The sequence below is a fragment of the Nomascus leucogenys genome, chromosome 1a (assembly GCF_006542625.1).
Source record: "Nomascus leucogenys isolate Asia chromosome 1a, Asia_NLE_v1, whole genome shotgun sequence".
NCBI classification, from domain to species: Eukaryota; Metazoa; Chordata; class Mammalia; order Primates; family Hylobatidae; genus Nomascus; species Nomascus leucogenys.
This window is the reverse complement of record NC_044381.1, coordinates 76,926,776-76,953,960: the sequence shown is the minus strand read 5'-3', so window position 1 is coordinate 76,953,960 and position 27,185 is coordinate 76,926,776. Positions and strand designations below refer to the sequence as shown.

General features: G+C 37.2%; 1 protein-coding gene across 1 annotated transcript in view; it reads right to left on the bottom strand.

The window, feature by feature from the left end:
- The window catches only part of LRRC9 (leucine rich repeat containing 9), a 133,367-nt gene that overhangs the window by 14,368 nt on the left and 91,814 nt on the right, over positions 1 to 27,185 (bottom strand). Inside the window, exons 26-28 of the mRNA XM_030811545.1 lie at positions 25,527 to 25,663; positions 19,983 to 20,200; positions 16,021 to 16,089 (exon numbers count right to left, since the gene is read on the bottom strand). Coding sequence (XP_030667405.1) covers positions 16,021 to 16,089; positions 19,983 to 20,200; positions 25,527 to 25,663 — 424 coding nt within the window. The remainder of the gene's footprint in view (positions 1 to 16,020; positions 16,090 to 19,982; positions 20,201 to 25,526; positions 25,664 to 27,185) is intronic.

The window sequence follows — 27,185 nt, the reverse complement described above, 5'->3', positions numbered from 1 at the left end:
GAGTTTGATACCAGCCTGGCCAACATGGTGAAACCCATCTCTACAAAAAATACAAAAATTAGCCAGGCATGGTGGTGGGTGCCTATAATCCCAGATACTCAGGAGGCTGAGGCAGGAGAATTGTTTGAACCCGGGAGGTGGAAGTTGCAGTAAGCCAAGATTGCACCACTGCACTCCAGCCTGGGTGACAGAGCCAGATTCCATATCAAAAAAAACCAAACAAACAACAAAAAAAACCCACCAAAAAAACAAAAAACAAAAAATCCCAAAATGAAAACATGTAAATTGAAAGAAAGTTAAAATGTAGGGGGCCAGAGAATAGAGTTGTGTAGAATTTTTGTGTGTTTTTTTTCCTTTGTTTCTGTTCTTTTTTTTTTTCTAGTTTTTTGTTTGTTTGTTTTGTTTTTGTTTTTTTGAGAGAGAGTTTCACCTTGTTGCCCAGGCTGGAGCGCAGTGGTATGATCTCAGCTCACCGCAACCTCTACCTCCCGGGTTCAAGTGATTCTTCTGCCTCAGCCTCCCAAGTAGCTGAGATTACAGGCATGTGCCACTATGCCTGGCTAATTTTGTATTTTTAGTAGAGACAGGGTATCTTCATGTTGGGTCAGGGTGGTCTTGAACTCCTGATGTCAGGTGATCCACCTGCCTCGTCCTCCCAAAGTGCTGGGATTACAGGTGTGAGCCACCACCCCCGGCCATTCCTGTTCTTTTACTATCGTCTCAGATAAGTTGTCATCTCTTTAAAATAACTTGTTGTATCTATAATTTTTTAAGCTTGTGGTAACCCCAATGCAAAAGCCTATAACAGATTCATTAAAAATAAAAGCAACAAATTAAAACACTTAACTAAAAAGGAAGAAAATCACTTATCCACAAAGGAAGACAGTAAAAAAGGAAGGAGTTACAAAACAACTGAAAGCAAGCAACAAAATAGCAGTAGTAAGTTCTTATTATGAATAATAACACTGAGTGTAAATAGTCTCAGTGTTCCAATTAAAAGGCATACAGAGGTGGAAAGGATATAGAAAAAAGACCTGAATGTGGGCCAAGATGGCTGATTAGAAGCAGCTGCCGTCTGCAGCACTCACAGAGAGGAGTGAAAGCAGTGAGTGAACTCAGCACCTTCAGCTGAAATATCCAGGTTCTCACACTGGGACTGACTAGGCAATCAACTGGATCCATGGGGAACAAAGAAAAGCAGGGTGGGGTGACAGCCGACATGGGAGTGGCACAGAGCCAAATGAACCCCCATCCCCAGCCAAGGGAAGCGGTAAGTGTGCCATCGTGCCCAGGAAACCATGCTTCTCCCATGGATCTTTGCAATCCACAAAGTGGGAGATCCCCTTGTGAGCCCATGTCTCCAGGGCTTTGGGTCTGATACACAGAGCAGTGTGGAGTCTTGGCAGAGTAGCTGCTCAGGCACAGAGACCCAGAAGTTTTATATACTCCAGCGCCAGGATTCTGGCAAGGCGGTAGATCTGTCTGTATATTCCCCTAGGAAGGGAGTTGAATCCAGGGAGCCAAGCAGTGTCAGTCTGCAGGCCTCAGTTTCATGGCACCTCATAGGTTAAGACCCACTGGCTTAGAATTCCAGCCAGCCAAGGGCAATAGGCTGAGTCTGCCTGAAACCAGAGGCAGTTCTGGGGGAAGGATGAGTCTGCCTGAAACCAGAAGCAGTTCTTGGGGGAAGGGGTGGCAGCCACTTCTGTGGTTCGGTCAACTCAGTGTTCCAGCCTGCCATCTCTAGAGAGTCCAGGTGGTCTGGACGAGGAGGGTTCCCCCTAACTGCAACACACCTGCTTTGCAAGATCATGCTCAGACTGCTTCTTTAAGTGGCACCCTGATCCATTCTTCCTCAGTGGGCGGGGCCCCCTTGTGGGGGGCCTTGAGTCACTCCAGCCAGGCTTATATGCACTGAACCCTGATCTCTCCCTGGGATGGAGCTCCTGTGGGGAGAGGCAGCCAGTGTCTCTGTTGTTTGGTTGACCCAGCTTTTCCAGCCTGCTGGCTCTGGAGAGTCCAGGAGGTCCGGACGAGGAAAAGTCCCTCACCAATGCAGCACACTGGCTCTTACCAAAAGCAGCCAGACTACTCCTGTAAGTGTGTCCCTGATTCTGTTCCTCCTGACTGGGTGAGACCTCCTAACAGGGGTCTCCAGACACCTCCTACAGGTGCATTTGGGCCAGCAACAGGTCAGTACCACCCTGGGATGGAGCTTACAGAGGAAGGAGCAGGCTGCCATCTTTGCTGCTTTGCAGCCTTCACTGGATATACCTCCAGGTATGGGGAAAATGGAGGCAATTAGGGTCTGCAGTGTACCCCCAGCAAACTGCAGCAGCCCTATGGTTGCTAATAATTAGTGGCCTGATTGTTAAGAACAAACAAACAGACAAGAATATCAACAAAAATGACCCCACAAAAGCCCCACTCAAAGGTCAGCAATCTCAAAGATCGAAGGTAGATAAGCCCCTAAAAATGAGAACAAAATCAACGCAAAAACATTGAAAACACAAAAAGCCAGAGTGCCTCTTCTCCTACAAATGACCACAACACCAAATAACCAGCAAGGGCACAGAACAGGGCAGAGGCTGAGATGGCTGAATTGATAGAAGTAGGCTTCAGAAGGTGGGTAATAACGAACTTCGCTGAGCTAAAGGAGCATGTTGTAACCCAATGCAAAGAAGCTAAGAAACAGAATGAAACAATACAGGAGCTGATAATCAGAATAGTCAGTTTAGAGGGAAACATAACTGACCTGATAGAGCTGAAAAACACAACATGAGAACTTTACAATGCAATCACAAGTATCAATAGCAGAATAGACCAGGCAGTGAAAGTATCTCAGAGCTTGAAGACTATCTTTCTGAAATAAGACAGGGCCGGGCATGGTGGCTCATGCCTGCAATCTCAGCACTTTGGGAGGCCAAGGAGGGTGGATCACATGAGGTCCGGAGTTTGAGACCAGCCTGGCCAACATGGTGAAACCTGTCTCTACTAAAATACAAAAATTAGCTGGGCGTGGTGGTGTGTGCCTGTAATCCTAGCTACTCAGGAGGCTGAGGCAGGAGAATCACGTGAACCCAGGAAGTGGAGGTTGCAGTGAGCCGAGATTGTGCCACTGCACTCCAGCCTAGGTGACAGAGTGAGACTGTGTCTCAAATAAAATAAAATAAAATGACAGATAGAAAAGATTAGAGAAAAAAGAACAAAAAGGCATGAACAAAACCTCCCAGAAACATGGGATTATATAAAAAGATCGAACCTGTGACTGACTGGGGTACCTGAAAGAGACGGGGAGACTGGAACCAAGTTAGAAAATATACTTCAGGATATTATCTAGGAGAACTTCCCCAATCTAGCAAGACAGGCTAACATTCAAATTTAGGAAATTCAGAGAACCCCAGTAAGATACTCCATGAAAAGACCAACCCCAAGACACATAATCATCAGATTCTCCAAGGTCAAAATGAAAGAAAAAATGTTAAGAGCAGCCAGAGAAAAAGACCAAGTCACCTACAAAGGGAAGCCCATCAGACTAACAGCATACCTTTCAGCAGAAATCCTACAAACCAGAAGAGATTGGGGGCCAATGTTCAACATTCTTAAAGAAAAGAATTTCCAACCTAGAATTTCATATCTGGCCAAACTAAGTTTCATAAGCGAAGGAGAAATGAGATCCTTTTCAGACAAGCAAATGCAGAGGGAATTTGTCACCACCAGGCCTGCCTTGCAACAGCTCCTGAAGAAAGCACTAAATATGGAAAGGAAAAACCATTATCAGCCACTACAAAAACACACTGAAGTACACAGACCAGTAACACTATGAAGTAACCACATAAACAAGTCTGCAAAATAACTGGCCAGCATCATGATGACAGAATCAAATTCACACATAACAATACTAACCTTAAACGTAAATGGTCTAGATGTCCCAATTAAAATACACAGAATGGCAAGCTGGATAAAGAACCGAGTCCCCAATATCAGTATGATATTGGTTGGGAGATTGTAATATATGGCTCTTATTATTTTGAGGTATATTCCTTCAATAACTAGTTTATTGAGAATTTTTAACATGAAGGGATGTTGAATTTTATCAAAGGCCTGTTCTACATCTATTGAAATAATTATGTGATTTTTTTCTTTAGTTCTTTGCATGTGATGAGCCACATTTATTGATCTGCACATGTTGAACCAACCTTGCATCACAGGGATGAAGCCAACTTGATCATGGTGGATAAGCCTTTTGATGTGCTGCTGGATTTGGTTTGCCAGCATTTTATTGAGGATTTTTGCATCAACAGTCATCAGAGATATTGGCCTTAAGTTTTCTTTTTTTGTTGTATCTCTGCCAGGTTTTGGTATCAGGATGATGCTGGCCTCATAAAATGAGTTAGGGAGGAGACTCTCCTTTTCTATTTTTTGGAATAATTTCAGTAGAAATGGTACCAGTTCTTCTTTCTACCTCTGGAATTAAGCTGTAAATTTGTCTGGTCCTGGGCTTTTTTTGGTTGTTAGGCTATTTATTACTATCTCAATTTCAGGACACATTATTGGCCTATTCAGGGATTCAATTTCTTCCTATTTCAGTCTTGGGAGGGGGTACATATCCAGGAATTTATCCATTTCTTCTTGATTTTCTAGTTCATGTGCATAGAGGTGTTTATAGTATTCTCTGATGGTTGTGTGTATTTTTGTGGGGTCAGTGATGATATTCCCTTTATAATTTTAGGTTGTGTTTATTTGATTCTTCTCTCTTTTCTTCTTTACTACTCTAGTTAGCAGTCTATCTATTTTATTAATTTTTTCAAATAACCACCTCCTGGAGTTTTTGATTTTTTGAAGGGATTTTCATGTCTCTTTCCTCCTTCAGTTCTGCTCTGATCTCAGTTATTTCTTGTCTTCTGCTAGCTTTGGTGTCTGTTTGCTCTTCGTTTCTAGTTCTTTTGGTTGTGATGTTAGGTTGTTAACTTGAGATCTAACTTTTTGATGTGGGCATTTAGTGCTATAAATTCCCCCTCTTAACACTGCTTTATCTGCTCCCAGAGATTCTGATACATTGTCTCTTTGTTCTCATTAGTTTCAAAGAACTTCTTGATTTCTGCCTGAATTTTATTATTTACCCAGCAGTCATTCAGGAGCAGGTTGCTCAATTTCCATGTAGTTGTGTGGTTTTGAGTGAATTTCTTAATCTTAAATTCTAATTTGATTGTATTGTGATTTGAGAGACTGTTTGTTATGATTTCAGTCCTTTTGCCTTTGATGAGGAGTGTTTGACTTCCGATTATGTGATTAATTTTTGAGTAAGTTCCATGAGGCAATGAGAATGTATATTTTGTTGTTGGGGGGTGGAGAATTCTGTAGATATCTATCAGATCCACTTGATCCAGAGCTGAGTTCAGGTACTGAGTATCTTTGTTAATTTTCTGTCTCAATGATCTGTCTAATACTGTCAGTGGAGTGTTAAAATCTCCCACTATTATTGTGTGGGAGTCTAAGTCTCTTTATAGGTCTCTAAGAACTGCTATGAATCTGGGTGCTCCTGTATGGCGAGACTATATATTTAGGATAGTTAGCTCTTCTTGTTGAATTGAAACATTTACCATTATGTAATGCTCTTCTTTGTCATTTTTTTATCTTTGTTGGTTTAAAGTCTGTTTTGTCAGAAGCTAGGAATGTGACCTTTGCTTTTTTCTGTTTTCCATCTGCTTGGTAAATCATCCTTCATCCCTTTGTTTTGAGCCTATGTGTGTCTTTGCGTGTGAGATGGATCTCTTAAAGACAGCATACCGATGGGTCTTTCAAGCATTTCCCTTGAAAACTGGCATAAGACAAGTTGTCATGTCTCTATCCTCCTTCAGTCTCTCACCACACCTATCCAACATAGTATTGGAAGTTCTGGCCAGGGCAATCAGGCAAAAGAAATAAATAAATAGTATTCAAATAGGAAGAGAGGAATTCTAACTATCTTTGTTTGCAGATGACATGATCCTGTATCTAGAAAACCTGATAGTCTCAGCCCAAAAGCTTCTTAAGTTGATAAGCAACTTCAGCAAAGTCTCACGATACAAAATCAATGTGCAAAAAAAGCTAGCATTCCTATACACCAACAGCAGGCAAGCAGAGAGTCAAATCATGAATGGAACTCCCAATCACAATTGTTACAAAAAGAATAAAGTACCTAGAAATACAGCTAACAAAGAATATGCAGAACCTCTTCAAGGAGAACTACAAACCACTGCTCAGGGAAATCAGAGAGGACACAAACAAATGGGAAAACATTCCATGCTTATGGATAGGAAGAATCAATATTGTGAAAATGGCCATATCATCAAAAGTAATTTATAGATGCAGTGTTCTTCCTATTAAACTGCCATTGACATTCTTCACAGAATTAGAAGAAACTATTTTTAAAAAGAGCCCAAATAGTTAAGACAATCCTAAGGAAAAAGAACAAAGCTGGAGGCATCATGCTACTTGATCTCAAACTATACCACAAGGCTACACTAACCTAAACAGCATGGTAGTGGTACAAAAACAGACACATAGACCAATGGAACAGAATAGAGAACTCAGAAATAAGACCACACACCTACAACCATCTGATCTTTGACAAACCCAACAAAAACAAGCAATGGGGAAAGGATTCCCTATTTAATAAATGGTGCTTGGAGAACTGGCTATCTCATATGCAGAAAATGGACACTGGATGCTTTCCTTACACCTTACACAGAGGTTAACACAAGATGGATTAAAAACTTTAATGTAAAATCCAAAACTATAAAAACTCTGGAAGATAATCTAGGCCATACCATTCAGGACATAGGCACAGGCAATGATTTTGTGACAAATATGCCAAAAGCAATTGCAACAAAAGCAAAAATTGGCAAATGGGATCTAATTAAACTAAGGAGCTTCTGCATGGCAAAAGAAACTATCATCAGAGTGCACAGGCAACCTACAGAATGGGAGAAAAATTCTGCAATCTATCCATCTGACCAAGGTCTAATATCCAGAGTCTATAAGCAACTTAAACAAATTTACAAGAAAAAAGCAAACAACCCTATTAAAAAGTGGGCAAAGGACATGAACAGATACTTCTCAAAAGAAGACATACATGAGGCTAACGAACATATGAAAAAGCTCAACATCACTGATCATTAGAGAAATGCAAATCAAAATCACACTGAGATACCAACTTACACCAGTTAGAATGGCAAATACTAAAAAGTCAAAAAACAACATGCTGGTTAGGTTGCAGAGAAAAAAAAAGCTTTTACACTCTTGGTGGGCATGTAAATTTGTTCAAACATTGTGGAAGACAGTGTGGCGATTCTTCAAAGACCTAGAACCAGAAATACCATTTGATCCAGCAATCCCATTACTGGATGTATACCCCAAGGAATATAAATCATTCTATTAGAAAGATACATGAACGCGTTTGTTTACTGCAGCACTATTCACAGTAGCAAAGACATGGACTCAACCCACATGCCCATCAGTGATAAACTGGATAAAGAAAATGTGGTACATATAAACCATGGAATACGATTCAGTCATAAAAAGGAATGAGATCATGTTCTTTGCAGGGACATGGATGGAGCTGGAAGCCATTATCCTGTGAAAACTAACACAGGAACTATCCTAAATATATATGCACCCAATACAGGAGCACCTAGATTCATAAGGCAAGTCCTTAGAGACACACAAAGAGACTTAGACTCCCACACAATAATAATGGAAGACTTTAACACCCCACTGTCAACATTAGACAGATCAATGAGACAGAAAGTTAACAAGGATATCCAGGAATTGAACTCAGCTCTGCACCAAGTGGACCTAATAGACATCTACAGAACTCTCCACCCCAAATCAACAAAATGTACATTCTTCTCAGCACCACATCACACTTATTCCAAAATTTGCCACATAGTTGGAAGTAAAGCACTCCTCAGCAAATATAAAAGAACAGAAATTATAACTGTCCCTCAGACCACAGTGCAATCAAACTAGAACTCAGGATTAAGAAACTCACTCAAAACCGCTCAGCTACATGGAAACTGAACAACCTGCTCCTGAATGACTACTGGGTACGTAATGAAATAGAGGCAGAAATAAAGATGTTCTTTGAAACCAATGAGAACAAAGGCACAACATACCAGAATCTCTGTGACACATTTAAAGCAGTGTGTAGAGGGAAATTTATAGCACTAAATGCGCACAAGAGAAAGCAGGAAAGACCTAAAATAGACACCCTAACATCACAATTAAAAGAACTAGAGAAGACAGAGCAAACACATTCAAAAGCTAGCAGAAGGCAAGAAATAACTAAGATCAGAGCAGAAATGAAGGAGATAGAGACACAAAAAAACCCTTCAAAAAAATCAATGAATCCAGGAGCTGGTTTTTTCAAAAGATCAACAAAACTGATAGACCACTAGCAAGACTAATAAAGAAGAAAAGAGAGAAGAATCAACTAGACGCAATAAAAAATGATAAACGGGATATCACCACCAATCCCACAGAAATACAAACTACCATCAGAGAATACTATAAACACCTCTATGCAAATAAACTAGAATATCTAGAAGAAATGGATAAATTCCTGGACACATACACCCTCCCAAGACTAAACCAGGAAGAAGTTGAATCCCTGAATAGACCAATAAAAGGCTCTGAAATTGAGGCAATAATTAATAGCCTACCAACCAAAAAAGTCCAAGACCAGACGGATTCACAGCCAAATTCTACCAGAGGTACAAAGAGGAGCTGGTACCATTCCTTCTGAAACTATTCCAGTCAATATAAAAAGAGGGAATCCTCCCTAACTCATTTTATGAGGCCAGCATCATCCTGATACCAAAGCCTGGCAGAGACACAACAAAAAAGAGAATTTTAGACCAATATCCCTGATGAACATTGATGCAAAAATCCTCAATAAAATGCTGGCAAACCCAATCCAGCAGCACATCAAAAAGCTCATCCACCATGATCAAGTCGGCTTCATCACTGGGATGCAAGGCTGGTTCAACATTCACAAATCAATAAATGTAATCCATCATATAAACAGAACCAAGGACAAAAACTACATGATTATCTCAACAGATGCATAGAAGCCCTTCGACAAAATTCAACAGCCCTTCATGCTAAAAACTGTCCATAAACTAGGTATTGATGGGATGTATCTCAAAATAATAAGAGCTATTTATGACAAACCCACAGCCAATATCATACTGAATGGGCAAAAACTGGAAGCATTCCCTTTGAAAACTGGTACAAGACAGGGATGCCGTCTCTCACTACTCCTATTCAACATAGTGTTGGAAGTTCTGGCCAGGGCAGTCAGGCAAGAGAAAGAAAGGGTATTCAATTAGGAAAAGAGGAAGTCAAATTGTCCTTGTTTGCAGATGACATGATTGTATATTTAGAAAACCCCATTGTCTCATCCCCAAATCTCCATAAGCTGATAAGCAACTTCAGCAAAGTCTCAGGATACAAAATCAATGTGCAAAAATCACAAGCATTCCTATACACCAATAACAGGCAAACAGAGAGCCAAATCATGAGTGAACTCCCATTCACAATTGCTTCAGAGGAAATAAAATACCTAGGAATTTAACATACAAGGGATGTGAAGGCCCTCTTCAAGGAGAACTACAAATCACTACTAAACGAAATAAAAGAGGACACAAACAGATGGAAGAACATTCCATGCTCATGGATAGGAAGAATCAATATTGTGAAAATGGCCATACTGCCCAAGGTAATTTATAGATTCAATGTCATCCCCATCAAGCTACCAATGACTTTCTTCACAGAATTGGAAAAAACTACTTTAAAGTTCATATGGAACCAAAAAAGAGCCCACATTGCCAAGACAATCCTAAGCCAAAAGAACAAAGCTGGAGGCATCACACTACCTTGACTTCAAACTATACTACAAGGCTACAGTAACCAAAACAGTGTGGTACTGGTACCAAAACAGAGATATAGACCAATGGAACAGAACAGAGCCCCTGGAAATAATATCACACATCTACAACCATCTGATCTTTGACAAACCAGACAAAAACAAGAAATGGGGAAAGGATTCCCTATTTAATAAATGGTGCTGGGAAAACTGGCTAGCCATATGGGGAAAGCTGAAACTGGATCCCTTCCTTACACCTTATACAAAAATTAATTCAAGATAGATTAAAGACTTAAATGTTAGACCTAAAACCATAAAAACCCTAGAAGAAAACCTAGACAATACCATTCAGGCCATAGACATGGACAAGGACTTCATGTCTAAAACACCAAAAGCAATGGCAATAAAAGCCAAAATAGACAAATGGGATCTAATTAAACTAAAGAGCTTCTGCACAGCCAAAGAAACTACCATCAGAGTGAACAGGCAACCTGCAGAATGGGAGGAAATTTTTACAATCTACCCATTGGACAAAGGGCTAATATCCAGAATCTACAAAGAACTCAAACAAATTTACAAGAAAAAAATCAAAGAACCCCATCAAAAAGTGGGCAAAGGATATGAACAGACACTTCTCAAAAGAAGACATTTATGCAGCCAACAGACACATGAAAAAATGCTCATCATCACTGGCCATCAGAGAAATGCAAATCAAAACCACAATGAGATACCATCTCACACCAGTTAGAATGGCCATCATTAAAAAGTCTGGAAACAACAGGTGCTGGAGAGGATATGGAGAAATAGGAATGCTTTTACCCTGTTGGTGGGACTGTAAAGTAGTTCAACCATTGTTCAAGACAGTGTGGCGATTCCTCAAGGATCTAGAACTAGAAATACCATTTGACCAAGCCATCCCATTACTGGACATATCCCCAAAGGATTATAAACCATGCTGCTATAAAGATGCATGCACACATATGTTTATTGTGGCACTATTCAGAATAGCAAAGACTTGGAACCAACCCAAATGTCCATCAATGATAGACTGAATTAAGAAAATGTGGCACATATACACCATTGAATACTATGCAGCCATAAAAAAGGATGACTTCCTGTCCTTTGTAGGGACATGGATGGAGCTGGAAATCATCATTCTGAGCAAACTATCGCAAGGACAAAAAACCAAACACTGCATGTTCTCACTCATAGGTGGGAATTGAACAATGAAAACACTTGGACACAGGGTAGGGAACATCACACACCAGGGCCTGTCATGGGGTGGGGGGAGTGGGGAGGGATAGCATTAGGAGATATACCTAATGTAAATGACGAGTTAATGGGTGCAGCACACCAACATGGCGCATGTATACATATGTAACAAACCCGCACGTTGTGCGCATGTACCCTAGAACTTAAAGTATATATATAAAAATAATAATAATAAGGTACATGACGCCACAGAAGGCAAAAAAAAAGAGGCAAAGAGTAACTTTACAGCAGAAAAATCTGGCAAACACCTCTTTAATCAAGTGATCACAGTCAATAGGACAAATTAAAATTGTGTGACAGATACATGAAGAATGCAACATCCAGCTTTGCAATATCCCTCCCCAAAATGCACAACCTGAGTCTAATCATAAGATGTCACCAGATGAACCCAACTTGAAGGACATTCTACAAATTAACTGGTCCATAATATTCAAAAGCGTCAAAATCATCAAAGTGAAGGAATCATCATGCCCCTTTGGCTTCTCTGGTCTGGAAGATTCCTCGGTCTGGAGGAGGAATCTTCTAGACTGGAAGAGCTAAAGGGACATGACCACTAATGCCTCTTAGCAATGCATGATCCTGGCTGAATCCTTTTGCTATAACAGACATTATGAGAATAATAGGTGAACCCTGAGTTGAGGCTAAGGATTAAATGTTGCTATGGACTGAATGCTGATCTGCCCCCAAAACTCATATATTAAAGCCCTAACCCCTAATGTAATGGTATTATTAGGAGTTGGGGTCTTGGGAGGTGATTAGGTTTAGATGAGGTCATCAGGATGGGGTCCTTATGATGGGACCAGTACCCTTATAGAAGAGTATAGAAGAGACCAGGAGTTTTTATGCCCTCTTCACATCCAACCCTTCCCACCAGAGCCATGTGAGGATACAGCAAGACAACTATCTGCAAGCCAGGAAGATGGTCCTCACCAGGAACTGAATCAGTTGGCATTTTGATCTTGTACTTTCAGCCTCCAGAACTGTGAGAAATAAATATCTGTTGTTAAAAAAATGACAATACTACCCAGAGCAATTTACATATTCAATGCAATCCCTATCAATATATCTAAAACATTCTTCACAGAAATAAAAAAACAAATTCTAAAATGTTCCCGAATAGCCAAGGCAATCCTGAGCAAAAAGAACAAAGCTGGAGGCATCACACGATGTGACTTCAAGTTTTATTACAAAGCTATAGTAAGCAAAACACCATGGAGCTGGCATTAAAAACAGACACATAGACCAACGTGACAGAATAGATAACCCAGATGTAAATCCATGCATTTACAGTCAACTCATCTTCGACAAAAGCACCAAGAACTTACGATAAGAAAATGACAGTCTTGTTAATAAATAGTTCTGGGAAAACTGGATAACTCTGCATAGGAGAATGAAAATTGACTCCTGTCTCTCACTGTATACAAAAATCAAATCAAAATGGATTGAAGACTTAAATCTAAGACCTGAAACTATGAAACTACTAGAGGAAAGCATTGGTGAAATCCTCCAAGACATTGATTTGGGCAAATATTGTGTAAGACATCAAAAGCACAGGTAACCAAAGCAAAAATGGATAAATGGGATTACATCAAGCTGAAAAGCTTCCGTACAGCGAAGTAAATAATCAACAAAGTAAAGCTACAACCCACAGAATGGGAGAAAATATTTGCAATCAATCCATCTGACAAGGGATTAATAATCAGAACACATAAGCACTCAAACAACTTAACAGCAAAAAATAAATAAATAATTTTAAAACTGGAAAAAGATCTGAAAAGACATTTCTTAAAAGAAGACATACAAATGGCCAACAGGTTTACAAAAAAAAAAATTCTCAAAGTCACTAATAATCAGAGAAATGCAAACCATACCACAATGTGGTATCATTTTACCCCAGTTAAAATGGCTTATATCAAAAATACAGGCAATAACAGATGCTAGTAAGGATGTGGAGAAAGGGAAACCTGTGTACACTGTTGGTGGGAATGTAAATTACCATTATGGTAAACAGTATGGAGGTTCCTTAAAAAACTAACAATAGAACTTCCATATGATCCAACCATTCCACTACTGGGTATGTATCTAAAAGAAAGGAAATCAATACATCAAAGAGATACCTGCACTTCTATGTTTACTGCAGCATTATTCATAATAGCCAAAATATGGAATCAACCTAAGTGCCCATCAGCAGATGAATGGATAAAGAAAATATGGTATAGCTACACAATGGAGCATTATTCAGCCATAAAAAGAATGAAATCCTGTTATTTGCAGCAATATGGATGGAATTGGAAACCATTAGGTTAAGTAAAATAAGCCAGGCACAGAAAGACAATTATCACATGTCCTCACTCATATGTGGGAGCTAAAAAAGAGGATCTCATGAAGACAAAGACTAGATTGGTGGTTACCAGAGTCTGGGAAGGGGAGCGGGGATGAGAGATGGGAATGAAAGGAATAATAAAGAATATAAATGTATTTATTTCCACTAAACTGGACATTTAAAAATGTAAAGATGGTAAATTGTATATGTATATTTTACATCAATACAAATTTTTAAAAATAAATGAAAAACAATTCATGAAAGTACTATGACAGCAATACATTAAAAATTTACAGGCCGAGCACAGTGGCTCACGCCTGTAATCCCAGCACTTTGGGAGGCTGAGGCAGGCGGATCATGAGGTCAGCAGATTAAGACCATCCTGGCCAACATAGTGAAACTCTGTCTCTACTAAAAATACAAAAAATTAGCCAGGCATGGAGGCACGCATCTGTAGTCTCAGCTACTCGGGAGGCTGAGGAAGAATTGCTTGAACCCAGGAGGCAGAGGCTGCAGTGAGCCGAGATCGCGCCACTGCACTCCATCTTGGGTGACAGAGAGAGACTCTGTCTCAAAAAAAGAAAAAAAAAATTACATAAAAAGGCCAATTTTCTGGATAATACTTCTCAGAATAACTTTTTAAGAAATACAAACGTGACTAGCTTTATAGCCATTAAAGAATTTAAGTAGTTTAAAATATAACCTCAAAAAATATTAAGCCCAGAGAGTTCTAGAGATAAGGTTTAATTATCCTTCCAGAAGAATATGAGACATTGCATATAAAAACTCCATAGATTGGAGAAAGAGGGAATGCTCCCAAATTATTTTATGAAGCAAGTAAAACTTTGAGAGAGTTGAAAAGAATACTAAAAGAAGATAAAATTATAGGATAATTTTACTTATTTCCTTGGATACAGATATGCTACATAAAATATTAGCAAATTAAATCCAATAAAATATAAAACATGACCAAGAAGTATTCATCCCAAGAATTTCAAGATGGTTTAACACTAGTCTATTAATGTAATTTACCATATTAACAGATTAAAGAGAAAAACTATATTACCAATTACTGAAAAGGCAATGCCCATTCAAGACAAAACTGGAACTAGAAAGGAATTTCCTTAAACTTTTATAGGTTATATTCCCATAACCTACTGCAAACATCATATTAACTAGTGACAACTTTAAAGCATTCTTTCAAAATTAGTAACTTACTGTAAGTACTTCTAATTCAACACTGTACTAGAGATCCTAGATAGCACACTAAGAGAAGCAAAGGAAATTAAAAATAAGAGAATTGGAAAGAAATGATAGTCATATTTGCAGATAATAGTCTATAGAGAAAACCCCAAAAATTTACAAACCATTAGAATTAAAAAGAGGGTTCAGCAAGGTTCCTAGATAAAAAGCAATATACAAAAATCAGAATGTATACACTCCAGCAACAATTAGGAAAATATAAAAAAGACACTATTTTAAAAAGCAATTAAAACAACAATAAATCTAACCAAAGATGATTAAAATCTTTATGGAGAAAATTACAAATATTTATTCAAAGACATTAAATAAATGGAGTGATATGTACGTTTATGAATGCGAAGGTTGAATACTATAAATATTAGGGGATACTGTTTATTGCTATTTCCTTCTTGGTGGAAGTAGCTCTATAACGTGGCCCTCCTGGGTTTTCTCAACCCCTTCACTTCCTCTCTACTTGGGGAAGTAGAGTGATTTAACTCCCTTCTTGGGAAGAGAGTGTTCTGGAAGAATGTATTCTGCTCTCCAAGAGAAGCTCTCCTCCTGTGTGGAAAAAGCTCAATGTAGTATTTTCTATATCTGGGTGATCATGATTGACTATTTCTGAGATCTGATAACATGCTCCTTTGACTTCTCACTAAGCTAAGCCGATATTTTTGCCTCTCCATTGTCATATTTCTCAATCTGTTTAGAAATTGGGTGAACAAGGGTGCTACTTATTGGGTCCCCTCAAAGATTCCAACAGGAAAGGTTGCAAATGTCTCCTCAAATTAATTTATAAATTGAATGCCATTCCAATTAAAATATCAACAAGATTCTCATGTAACTTGAGGAGTTAGTTCCTAAAATTTATAGAAAAGTGTAAAGGGCCAAGAGTAGCCAAGGCAGTGAAGAAAGAGAAAGAAATAATGAGAAAGATAAGGAGGTGAAAGAGGAAGAATTAGAGGTGCTTATTCTACCAGACATCAAGGCTTACTACAAAACGTTAATTAATTAATACTATATAATATTGGCACAGGGATAGAAAAATAGGCCAAGGAATACAATGTTGAAACCTGAAACAGACCTTCTTATTTATACATGACAATGACAGTTTGCACTGTAATCAGTTGGAAGAAGACAGTAAATTTGGGCTGGGATAACTGGCTATGCATACAGAAACATAAAATTAAATCCTTTTCTAATACCATATAAAAATAAATTTTATAAAACTACCAGTAAATTAACTAATAAATTAGAATGGTAACATACTCACTGGATTGCCATACACTGTAAGCTCCCTAAGAGTAGAGATAACATCAAGTTTTTCCAGTTCTGTGATATCCTATTCAAAAGTTAATCAGTAAGTTATTAGTTGGTTAGACTCAACATCTTAAAATATAGACTAATTTGAAGTAATTATATGTAAGTGTTAGATTGCAGCTAGCTCATGATTGAATTCTCTGAAGTGAGCTTGAGTGACAGTATTCTGTATTCTTGAATAAAGGCAGAGCTGTGTACTGTAGATTTCAAATACATGACTGGCAAAGATAACAGTCTAACATGGAAAATTGGCTATAGAGCAGCACTTGCAAGAAAAGACCAAATTTTTTTCTCAGAATTATGATTTATTCTAGGACTCAGATTATATTTGGTTAATTCCTCCAGCACATTGACCAAAAAGTATGGAAAAGGTGAATCGAATCTAAAAATTTTAAAGGTACATAATTAAACACAACCTTAACAATAAAGGAATGTGTGATATTGAGTGGATTGCATCTTGATATACTTGCTGGGAATATATATAGGTGAAAAACTATTTCTCATGTTAAATAATTTGCCTTCTCTATTGCATAGCATTATTTATTAGCTTCCATTTAACACTGGTGAAAGTCTGCAAATACATTTTAGTTTTTGCAAAATTATTTCTAAAATGCTATTTCTGACAAACTTTAGCCAACAAGCTCAGCCTAAGGTTGTTGCTAGTTCATGTAACACAATAAAGTTATTGACATGCCTGTATTCCTTTGTGGAATTACAGGTGGACATACAGCAAATTCTTCTAGTAACTGTAAAAATATTTAGACCTATTTTAGATCATTTGGAAGTGAATTTGATTTTTAAAATGACTGATCTTTACTATTTTAATTTTGGAAATATCATAAACGAGGGCTTTGAAAAATCTGTAAATCTATAGAGATATTGTGCATTTTTACCCACAAGCAGTTTCTATCTGTGGAACCAAAGCCTGATCGGTAATCATGGACATGCGAAAAATCTTACATTATTTTCTCAAATTAAACCGAACATAACAGTAGTCACTAGTGAAATATTCCTAATCAAAATGTCTGTTTTTCACAGAAAATGTTAATATGGGAAATAGACTATTAACTTTGTAGAAGATAATGATGGCATAAACTTTTAAAGAGACATCAGGGAAACTATTATGTCCATAATTATGGGGAAAGGGCTGATGGCTTCCCATTTTAAATATGCAGCATTTTTTTTTTACAGTAGTGTGCTGCTACTGACTCACAAAAAGTCAATTGGTAAATTTTTAGGAATTTTGTGAGATGGTGTGTTAGCCTGAAATTGGCTATGTCAGAAGAAATTATATCACAGACATTGGCAAATGTTACCAATTAGGGATTTTTTTTCTCTTGGAGAGCCAATTGTTAAGCATTAACCAGGATACCAATGGCTGTTACAATGTCAGCATAAGTACTTAAGGCAGTCATAATAATAATTGTGCCTGGATTGGGGACTTCGCTGAGAACAGGAAATAGCAATAGATGATTCTTGGGGTTATTTTCAGCTTCAGGTGATTAATTATATGTTTACAAGTAGAGTAGCTGGATGCCAGGTAGGGGACTCATTTACACACAGGGATCAAACAGGACTATCAAGGTGAATTAAATAATGAATCTTTCAATTGTGTTTCTGTGATTCTTCCTTTAGAAGCAAGACTATAGACAACAATTTGCTAAATCTACATTATTGGACATGATGGCTAAGTAAAAAGCACCACACCAGAATCAAGGGTATGGTATGTATTATATTTTATCAAGGATACAGCTTCTGAAGGATGTTAAAGTAGGTCAGTGAGGGGCTGCATATACCTTCACTTGAAATATTGTTCCTTGGTTAATTTTTCTAGGCTTTCTCCCTTTATCAATCTTTATCAACCCAAAGTTTGCAATCTGATTGTCCCTTTGTTGAAATTAATGCTGGTATCAGCCTGCCCATGTTGGTGTGAATCTAGAGACAGAATCTCTCTCAAAAATCAAATTTGAAGTGAGAGTTCAGAAGTTTGAAGACAATATGTTTTCGGTAGAATTCAACAGAATTTCCAACATAACCTTCCTATTCCTCTGAGTTCATTTTTTTCCTCAGCTAAATGTATGGTCACATTAAGGTACTATAATATTAATGGTTAGAATAAGCTTAATGGCAAAATGATCAATCTAAATTCAATGGAAAATACCATTTCAAGGATAAAAATAAACAAAGAAGGGCTGGTCACTAAATAATCAATAATGCTCACTTCTTCATTCAATGATATGTAGAATCTTTCATGATATGTAAATTGTCATTTAGCTATATTAGATTTTGAAAGTAATTAGCTTGACTAAGTATAGTTGTTATACCAGCTGATCTCTATCCATTCATTTGCTTAGGAGGGATAGAAGAGTAGAGAGGTGGGGCAGGAACACTTGTGGAAAAGCATGTTACCAGGTTTAATCTGGTAACTGGACATCCTGTCAAATAAAGCAATGATACTTGCTAGGAAGAAGGTCCGCATTTATGATATTCTCTTAGCAGATCTTCTTGGTTAAGGACGGCCTATAATAAATAAACCTAGAATCTATAGAATTATAAGGCATGGATCCCTATAAAATGTCACATAATTTCAAGTTTAAAATGGAGATGTTTCATAAATGAAACATTCCCCTACTATATAAGATCACCTCGTGGAATCCCATTTGAAGACCTCACATTTTATTCTAAGCTCGATGGTGTGTGTGATGTGGGCAGGAAGGGCCTGAGAAAGCACTAGACATGTCCTGGGCCCTGTGTGTCCTTGAAATTATTTATAAAGCTTGATACCAGGTAAGATCTCTGATGAGTGTTAAGTCTGATTTGACAGTCTTTTTTGTAGCTCAGTTGCTATCACTGGAAAGATCTCCATACAAGGGCAATTTTCCTAATTTAGATTTCTTCTGGATAAATCTTAGGAAGAATCATCCCCAGTTTTGGCAGGCTTTTCTCGGATGAATGTTTAAATCTGTATAAATTAGTTGTATACTATTTTTATCTGTATGTGCATTCCCTAATTGCTTTGTAGAAAGGGGCATGGCTCATGATTTCCTTCTAACCTTGTCCAGGGCTTTTAAAAAATCTCCCCCAGAAAAGGCTTCCTGAACTCTATAGCAAGTAGAGCCACAAACAAACATTTATGGAGTATCTATTATGTACCGGGTACTATGCTATATACTGATAGAAATGTGGACAAGATAGACTTGGTCCCTGCCCTTGGCGGGTAGTCCAGAGTTCAGTCTGTTTTTGAGGCTATCTTAGAGGTACTGACAGAAGTAGAAAAGTTGGTAAAAGGAGAGCTAACAGACCACCACAGAAATGCTAAGAGAAATGTGAGGGCTGTATAAGGTTATGTCTTCAACTCTTATCTGTATGCTATCTCAGGAGAGAGTCTGAGCAGTTCAGCTGGGGCAGTGACCTAAAAGTAACAGGTTAAATTCTGAGCAGGTAAAACTAAGCCAGGATCCTATCTAAGGAAGCCTTGAGTGGGGAGAGATATAATATTAAAGCCAAGTCAAAGTCCATTATCAGGAGTTGATTCAAATGCTGGGTAGAACAAGTACATATGACAAGTTTAAGGGGCCAAAGGAAGTCCAGAATCGAGATTCAGAAACAACCTGGACCAAGAGCAGTCAAGGAACAAATGAGAACTCTCAGAGAGGACTGATGAGAAGAGCCTTAGAACATGTAGAACTAATCTTTGTTAATGAGCTTGTGCATGTTGCTTTGTCCAGTTCTTAAGTCTAGAAGTAGGGTGGATATTTCTGCATCACCGACTATTTCTATGACTTGAAATATAGATGGTATATAAGTGATAAATAACATACTAGCAACATTTTTATTGGTGTGTTTGGAAGCTTTATGTTCAGAACTCAGAGAAACTAAAGCTTGTAAATCCCATAATAAAAAAAATAATGTTACCTGGATTTTATTATATCCTAGGAAGAGTTTCTCTAGTTTTACCAAAGATTGTAATTTGCCCAGTTCTCGTAGTCTGTTTTCCTCCAAGTGAAGTGCCAATAAAGAACTTGGTTTGGCAAAAGCACTGTCATTAAATGATCGGATGCGGTTATGGTCCACTACCAATTCCTGAAGGACTACTAAGTTGTCAAGCCCTTCAAGTTGGCTGATTTCATTACCTAAAAAGAGATAAGTCATGATATATCAAGTGAGCCCAAACTTCCTGAAGTAAAGGGTATCTAGTTACATTTAAATATTTTTTAATCAGATGATTTGTCAAAAGAAGTAAAGGATTCAAGAAACTTATTTCCAAAGAGAAATTGAAATGTAATTTACAGGAAGGTAGCATCATCATAAAATAATATTTGCTAAAATTTCTCATTTGTGAATTTGAAAGATCAGGATGTGATGTACACAATGTACTGAACTGATCTAATATGTCTGTTCGGTAATTAAGTGTTAAATAGTTGGTATTGACAAAAGTAGATATAGAAAACTGCTGCAAAAGATATGCTTCCTGAGTATATTAGTACTCTAATAGATATTACAATAGTATATTTAATTATTTCTTAAAATAGACTAATTTGTTGTATTATGTTAGAAGAATACACATTAATTACGCTGTTCTTTCTCATATTTTTGCACTGCAATCATATTAAACACATCAGAGTTCATTTAATTCTTCAAAACTCTAAACCTTATTTATAATCTATGATTTCTCTCTGTTGTAGCTATCAATAGCTATATAAATATTAATGATAACTTATATGAAGACTCTTCAATTTACAAAATGCTTTTATATGTACAGTATTTTCTATTAGAGTCTCAAAATATTACAGGGGAAATATTTTATCTCTTTTTTCTAATCAGAAAATTGAGGGTCAGAGAAATTAAGTGGCTTTCTCAAAGACATAAAAATGGCAATATCAGGCCTAACTTAGACCTTTTACATTTTAAGCTCAATTATCTTTCTAATATGCCATACTACGTTTCAGTCAATATTCATTCTCCTTGATTATTATGTGCTGAATTGTGTCCCCCTCCAATTCATATGTGAAAATCCTAACCTCCAGTACCTCAAAATGTGACTGTATTTGTAGACAGGGTCTTTAAAAAGATAATTAAGGTTAAAATGAGGTCATTGGGATGAGTGTTAATTTAATATGGCTAGTGTCCTCTTAAGAACTGGCATAAAGACAGACACATAGACCAAGGGAACAGAATAGAGAACCCAGGAATAAATCCACACATTTATGGTCAACTCATTTTTAACAAAGGTGCTAAGAACACACACTGGGTAAAAGACAGTCTCTTCAATAAATGGTGGGTGGAAAACTGGATATCCATATGCAGAAGAAATGAAACTTGACCCCTATCTCTCATCATATACAAAAATCAAATCAAAATGGACTTGGCAAAGATTTCTTGTGTAATACCTCAAAAGCACAGGCAACCAAGCAAAAATGGACAAATGGGATTGCATCAAGCTAAAAAGCTCCTGAACAGCAAAGGAAACAATAAACGAAGTGAAGAGATAGCTTACAGAATGGGAGAAAGTATTTGTAAACTACCCATCTGACAAGGGATTAATAACCAGAATATATAAGGAGCCGAAACAACTCAACAGGAAAAAGGTCTGCATAGACATTTCTCAAAAGAAGAAATACAAATGGTCAACAGGTATATGGAAAAATGCTCAGCATTACTAATCATAAGGGAAATACAAATGAGATATCATCTCACCCCAGTTAAAATGGCTTTTATCCAAAAGACAGGCAATAATAAATGCTGACAAGGATATAGAGAAAGGGGTAGAATGTCTTCAAAGCTCTTTTCAGCCTTTCATTCATCTTTCTGTGTGCTTACTTTCTAAGTAAGCACATACATTTATGACTTCACCTGTCACTTCCATTTTGATCATTCTAAAATAATGTATCTCTAGTCCTGACTTGTGGTCCAGCACTATTGCTAGAAAAAGTTTCTATTTTTAATGCATCAAAATTGTTACAACACAAACTGATCTTTCTCTACTCCCAAATGAGCAACATTTCCCAATGACTAGCTTTAGTACCTCCTCTTGCCCAATCTCCCAATGAAATTATAAAAACATCTGGGACAGTTTTTCTCTTTATTTTACATCTATTTAGCCACTAAGTCCTAATATTTATTCCTTTTAAACTGCCTTTTGGACTCACCTCTTACCACTCCCACTGCCAGCACTCTAGTCTATGCCCTTATTATGTCATTCAAGCTGGATAGAAACTGCTTGTGCTTTGGAGGTAGATAGATCTAGGTTTGACTTTGTACCATAACACACACTGGTGCAGACTTGGCAAATTATTAAACCACACTGAATGTCACTTTCTTTTTTTTTTTTTGTAAAATATATGTAACAATCCTTACCATGTAGAGTTGCTGTGAAGATTAAATATGACAATCTGTGTAGACAAACACCTTGCCCAGTGACTCCGTAAATGGCAGCTGTTATTGTCAGAGTAAACTGCCTCACTTCCTGAATAAGGCTGCCCTACTCTAATTTGCCATGCTAGCCATGGCATCAGAACACACTCCTCCCTTACATTATTAGATTGAAATAGACCTTCCAGGGTTAGGTTGACTGCTTTTTTGTATGTCAGTGTATCTTTTAAAATATCTGGGCAGGGAGTGGTGGCTCACGCCTGTAATCCCACCATTTTGGGAGGCTGAGGTGAAAGGATCTCTTAAGGCCAGGAGTTTGAGACCAGCCTGGGCAACAAATTGAGACCCTGTATCTACAAAAAAAAAAAAAAAAAAAAAAGAAAAGAAAAAAGAAAAATTGAAAAATTAGCCAGTCATGGTGGCACAAGCCTATAGTCCCAGCTACTCAGGAGGCTGAGGTGGGAGGATCACTTGGGCTCCAGAGGTTGAGGCTGCAGTGAGCTATGATTGTGTCAATGCACTCCAGCCTGGGTGATAGAGAGAGACCCTTTCTCAAAAAATAATAAATAATAAAATAAAAAATAAAAACAAAAAACAAACCGAAAAAACACAAAAACAAAAACCAATCTGTCACAGCCATAATAAAGAATGAAATCATGCCCTCTACAGCAGCCTGCATGGAGCTGGAGGCCATTATCCTCAGTGAACTAACTCAGAAACAGAAAATCAAATACTGCATGTTCTTACCTACACGTGGGAGCTAAGCAATACGTACACCGTAAGTACACTCCAACAATAAGTACACTGCAAAAAGGGGGAGAATGGAAGGGGGGTGAGGGTTGAAAAATTACCTATTGGATACTATATTCACTATTCAGGCAATGGGTACACTGGCAGCCCAATTCCCACCAGTACATAATACCATGTTAACAAATATACACATGTACCCCTTGAATCTAAAATAATTTTTTTTTAAAAAAGATCTGTCATTGTGCTGAATTTCTTCTTTTTAAGGCCAAGTCTCCAGGTTCTTGATCCAAATCACAAGTGCTTTTGATAGATGCATTCAAATTTTTAAAAATATGGTCTGGAAAACCTGTCTTTGAGAAGTTACTATACTCAGATCAACTACCTCAATGTCTCCCCACATGTCCCACTGATGGATATACCTGCCTTTCTCCTATGCCATTAAAAATTATTGTTAGACTAATGTCCCAAGCCCTGTGTTTTTCTCATGCTACTTTTCTAAAAGTTTCAAGCTCCTACCTATTGTTGACTACATCCTGTACAAATTTCTCTGCTTGGATTTCCCTACTTTGGTCCTGGCTGTATATTTTCAACCTAAATTTTTCACTATTCCACAAAATTAAAAAATTACTAATTGTTGCTAGGAGTGTAAATTAGTTCAAACATTGTGGAAGACAGTGTGACAATTCCTCAAGGATCTAGAACCAGAAATACCGTTTGACCCAGCAACCCCGTTACTGGGTGTATACCCAAAGGATTATAAATCATTCTATAAAGACACATGCACACATATGTTTATTGCAGCACTATTCACAATAGCAAAGACTTGGAACCGACCCAAATGCCCATCGATCTTAGACTGGATAAAGAAAATGTGGCACATATACACCATGAAATACTATGCAGCCATAAAAAAGAATGAGTTCATGTCCTTTGTAGGGACATGGATGAAGCTGGAAACCATCATTCTCAGCAAACTAACACAGGAACAGAAAACCAAACACTGCATGTTCTTACTCATAAATGGGAGTTGAACAATGGGAACACATGGACACAGGGAGGGGAACATCACACACTGGAGCCTGTCAGGGAGTAGGGGGACAAGGGAAGGGAAAGCATTAGGAGGAATATGTAATGTAGATGATGGGTTGTTGGGTGCAGCAAACCACCATGGCACATGTATACCTATGTAACAAACTTGCACATTCTGCACATATATCCCAAAACTTGGAGTATAATAAAAAAATTACTGTAAAGTAATGAGGCTTATTTAAATAAAAACTAAATAAAATGATCTCATATATTGAAATGAGGATTATTTATCAAATGATCATGTTTACAGGATTTATAACTCTCTTAGAAAAGTGCATATTCTTTGTTCTCATCAGGTTGTTCCCTTTTCAAGTGTTGGCCCATAGACACCACAGTCATGTCCTGTCACTCTTTTCCTCCTCCCCCTTCTTGCAAAGCACTCAGTAATGCTCACCTTCAATCTAGATTCTATCACTCCTTTAAAGAGTTCTATACATGTCAACAAGCTAATCTTTTAATTTCTCTTTTCTCTGAACTTCTATTGCACTTAAATTAGTAATACATAGTCTGAACTTAATTCGTCTTTGTCTCAGTACATCTCCACAGATAGATCTTAAGCTACTTAGATCAAGGATTTCAATGATACATAATTATAATAACATAGTACTTCCATATCTTTCTTTCTTTTTTTTTTTTTTTTTGAGACGGAGTCTCGCTCTGTCACTCAGGCTGGAGTGCAGTGGCGCGATCTCGGGTCACTGCAAGCTCCGCCTCCCGGGTTCACGCCATTCTCCTGCCTCAGCCTCCCGAGTAGCTGGGACTACAAGTGCTCGCCACCATGCCCGGCTAATTTTTTTGTATTTTTAGTAGAGACGGGGTTTCACCGTGGTCTCGATCTCCTGACCTCGTGATCCGCCTGCCTCGGCCTCCCAAAGTGCTGGGATTACAAGCGTGAGCCACTGTGCCTGGCCACTTCCATATCTTTCATAGTACTTACCACAGTTCTGGGTTTAATAAATACTTATGAATTATCCACTGTTTTTTTTTTTTGTTTTTTAAGTTGAATACGATATACAAGTAAATTATGATGTAATACTATATATATTCTCAGAATACTGCTCTGACCTTTAAAAATGTTTTCTAAAAATATGTAAGTAACCAAGAAAAATCCATTTGTGATTACTAAAATATTTTTGTCCATGAATCTGTTTGAGTAAATACTGATGCTTATATTTGCTTATCAAAACAGAATGATGATAAAATCAGTTTTTAAAAATAAAGACATACAATAACAGTATTTCTACTCACCCTGTAGAAAGAGGAATTTTAAATTTCTTAGTCTGTTAAGTTGTAGCTGGATCAAATTACAAATTCCATTGTAGCCCAGATGAAGAACTTCTAAACTGTGCATTATTGGAGGCAAATTTTCACTGCTCATTATATCTCTGAAACACATAGGTAAGTTTGAGGCCATAAACTTAACTTCAAACCAGCTATATTATAAAAAGTTCAGTATGTGTTTACTATAAACTGAAGTTAAGAAAATATAAATTTATTAATATATCAGAATTAAGCTATAACAGTCTGTTTATATTTTATATAATAATACTTATTCTTTAAAAAGAATGGTCTAGAATAAAGAAGTGCATAAGGTGTTACAATGAAAAGCAATAGAAAATGCAATCAGGCAAAAAAAAAAATGCATCCAGATTGGAAAGGAATAAATAAAACTGTCTTTATTTTCAGATGACATGATCCTGTATTTAGAAAATCCTAAAAGATCCACCAAAAAGCTACTTGAAGAAATAAAGGAGTTTAGCAAGGTCACAGGATAAAAGATTAATGTACAAAAATCAACTGAATTTTCTACCTACTAGCAATAAATAATCTGAAAATGAAATTAAGCAAAAATTCTTTTCACAAAGTATAAAAATGAATAAAATACTTCAGCATAAATTTAATAAAAAGTGGAAAATCTGTACACAGAGAACTACAAAACATTTACTGAGAGAAATTAACAAAGATCTAAATAAATAGAGAAATATTCCATGTGTATGGATTAGAAGATTCCATATTACTAAAATGGCAATTCTCCCAAATTGATCAATGATTGAGAGACAATATCTGTAAATCATTTATTTAATAAAGGGCTTACCCCCAGTATAAAGACACTTAATAATGAAAAGCCAAGCAACCTAATTAAACAATTAGGTTTTTTAGGTTTTAGATTCGAATAGAGACTTTACCAAAGAAGATATATGAAGGATTAATAAGCATATGAAAAACTGCTCAACACTATTCATCATTAGGAAAATGCAAATTAAAACCACAATGAGATACCACTTCAAATGTATTAGAATGGCTATACTATAAAAGTTAGGCAATAACAAACATTGGCAAAGATGTGCAGGAATTAGAATCTTCATATGCTACTGGTGATAATGAAAAATGGTGCAACCATTTTGGAAAACAGTTTGGCGGTTTCTTAAATAGCTAAATGTTAAGTTACTATATGACCCAACCATTCCACTCATAGGTATCTACCCAAAATAAACATATTGAAAATATGAGTGCACACAAATACTTGTACACAAATGTTTAAAGCAGTGTTATTCAAACCAGCCAAAAAATAGAAACAATCCAAATTTCCATCAACTGATGAATAAACATTATGTAACATATCCATACAGTCATATCCATACAGTCATATCCATACAGTGAAATGGCCAATATATTCAGCAATAAAAAGGAGTGAACTACTAACACATGCCATAATGTGAATGAACCTTGAAAATTAACTGATTTTTTTTTGTTAATAATACAGGCTGAGTGTAAGTAGCCAGAGGCAAAAGACCATCTATTTTATAGTTCCATTTATATGCAATGTCTAGAAAATTACAATTCTAGAAAACAGATTAGAGGTTGTTTGGGACTAGAGGTGGGAAAGGAAGTTGACTGTAAATGGAC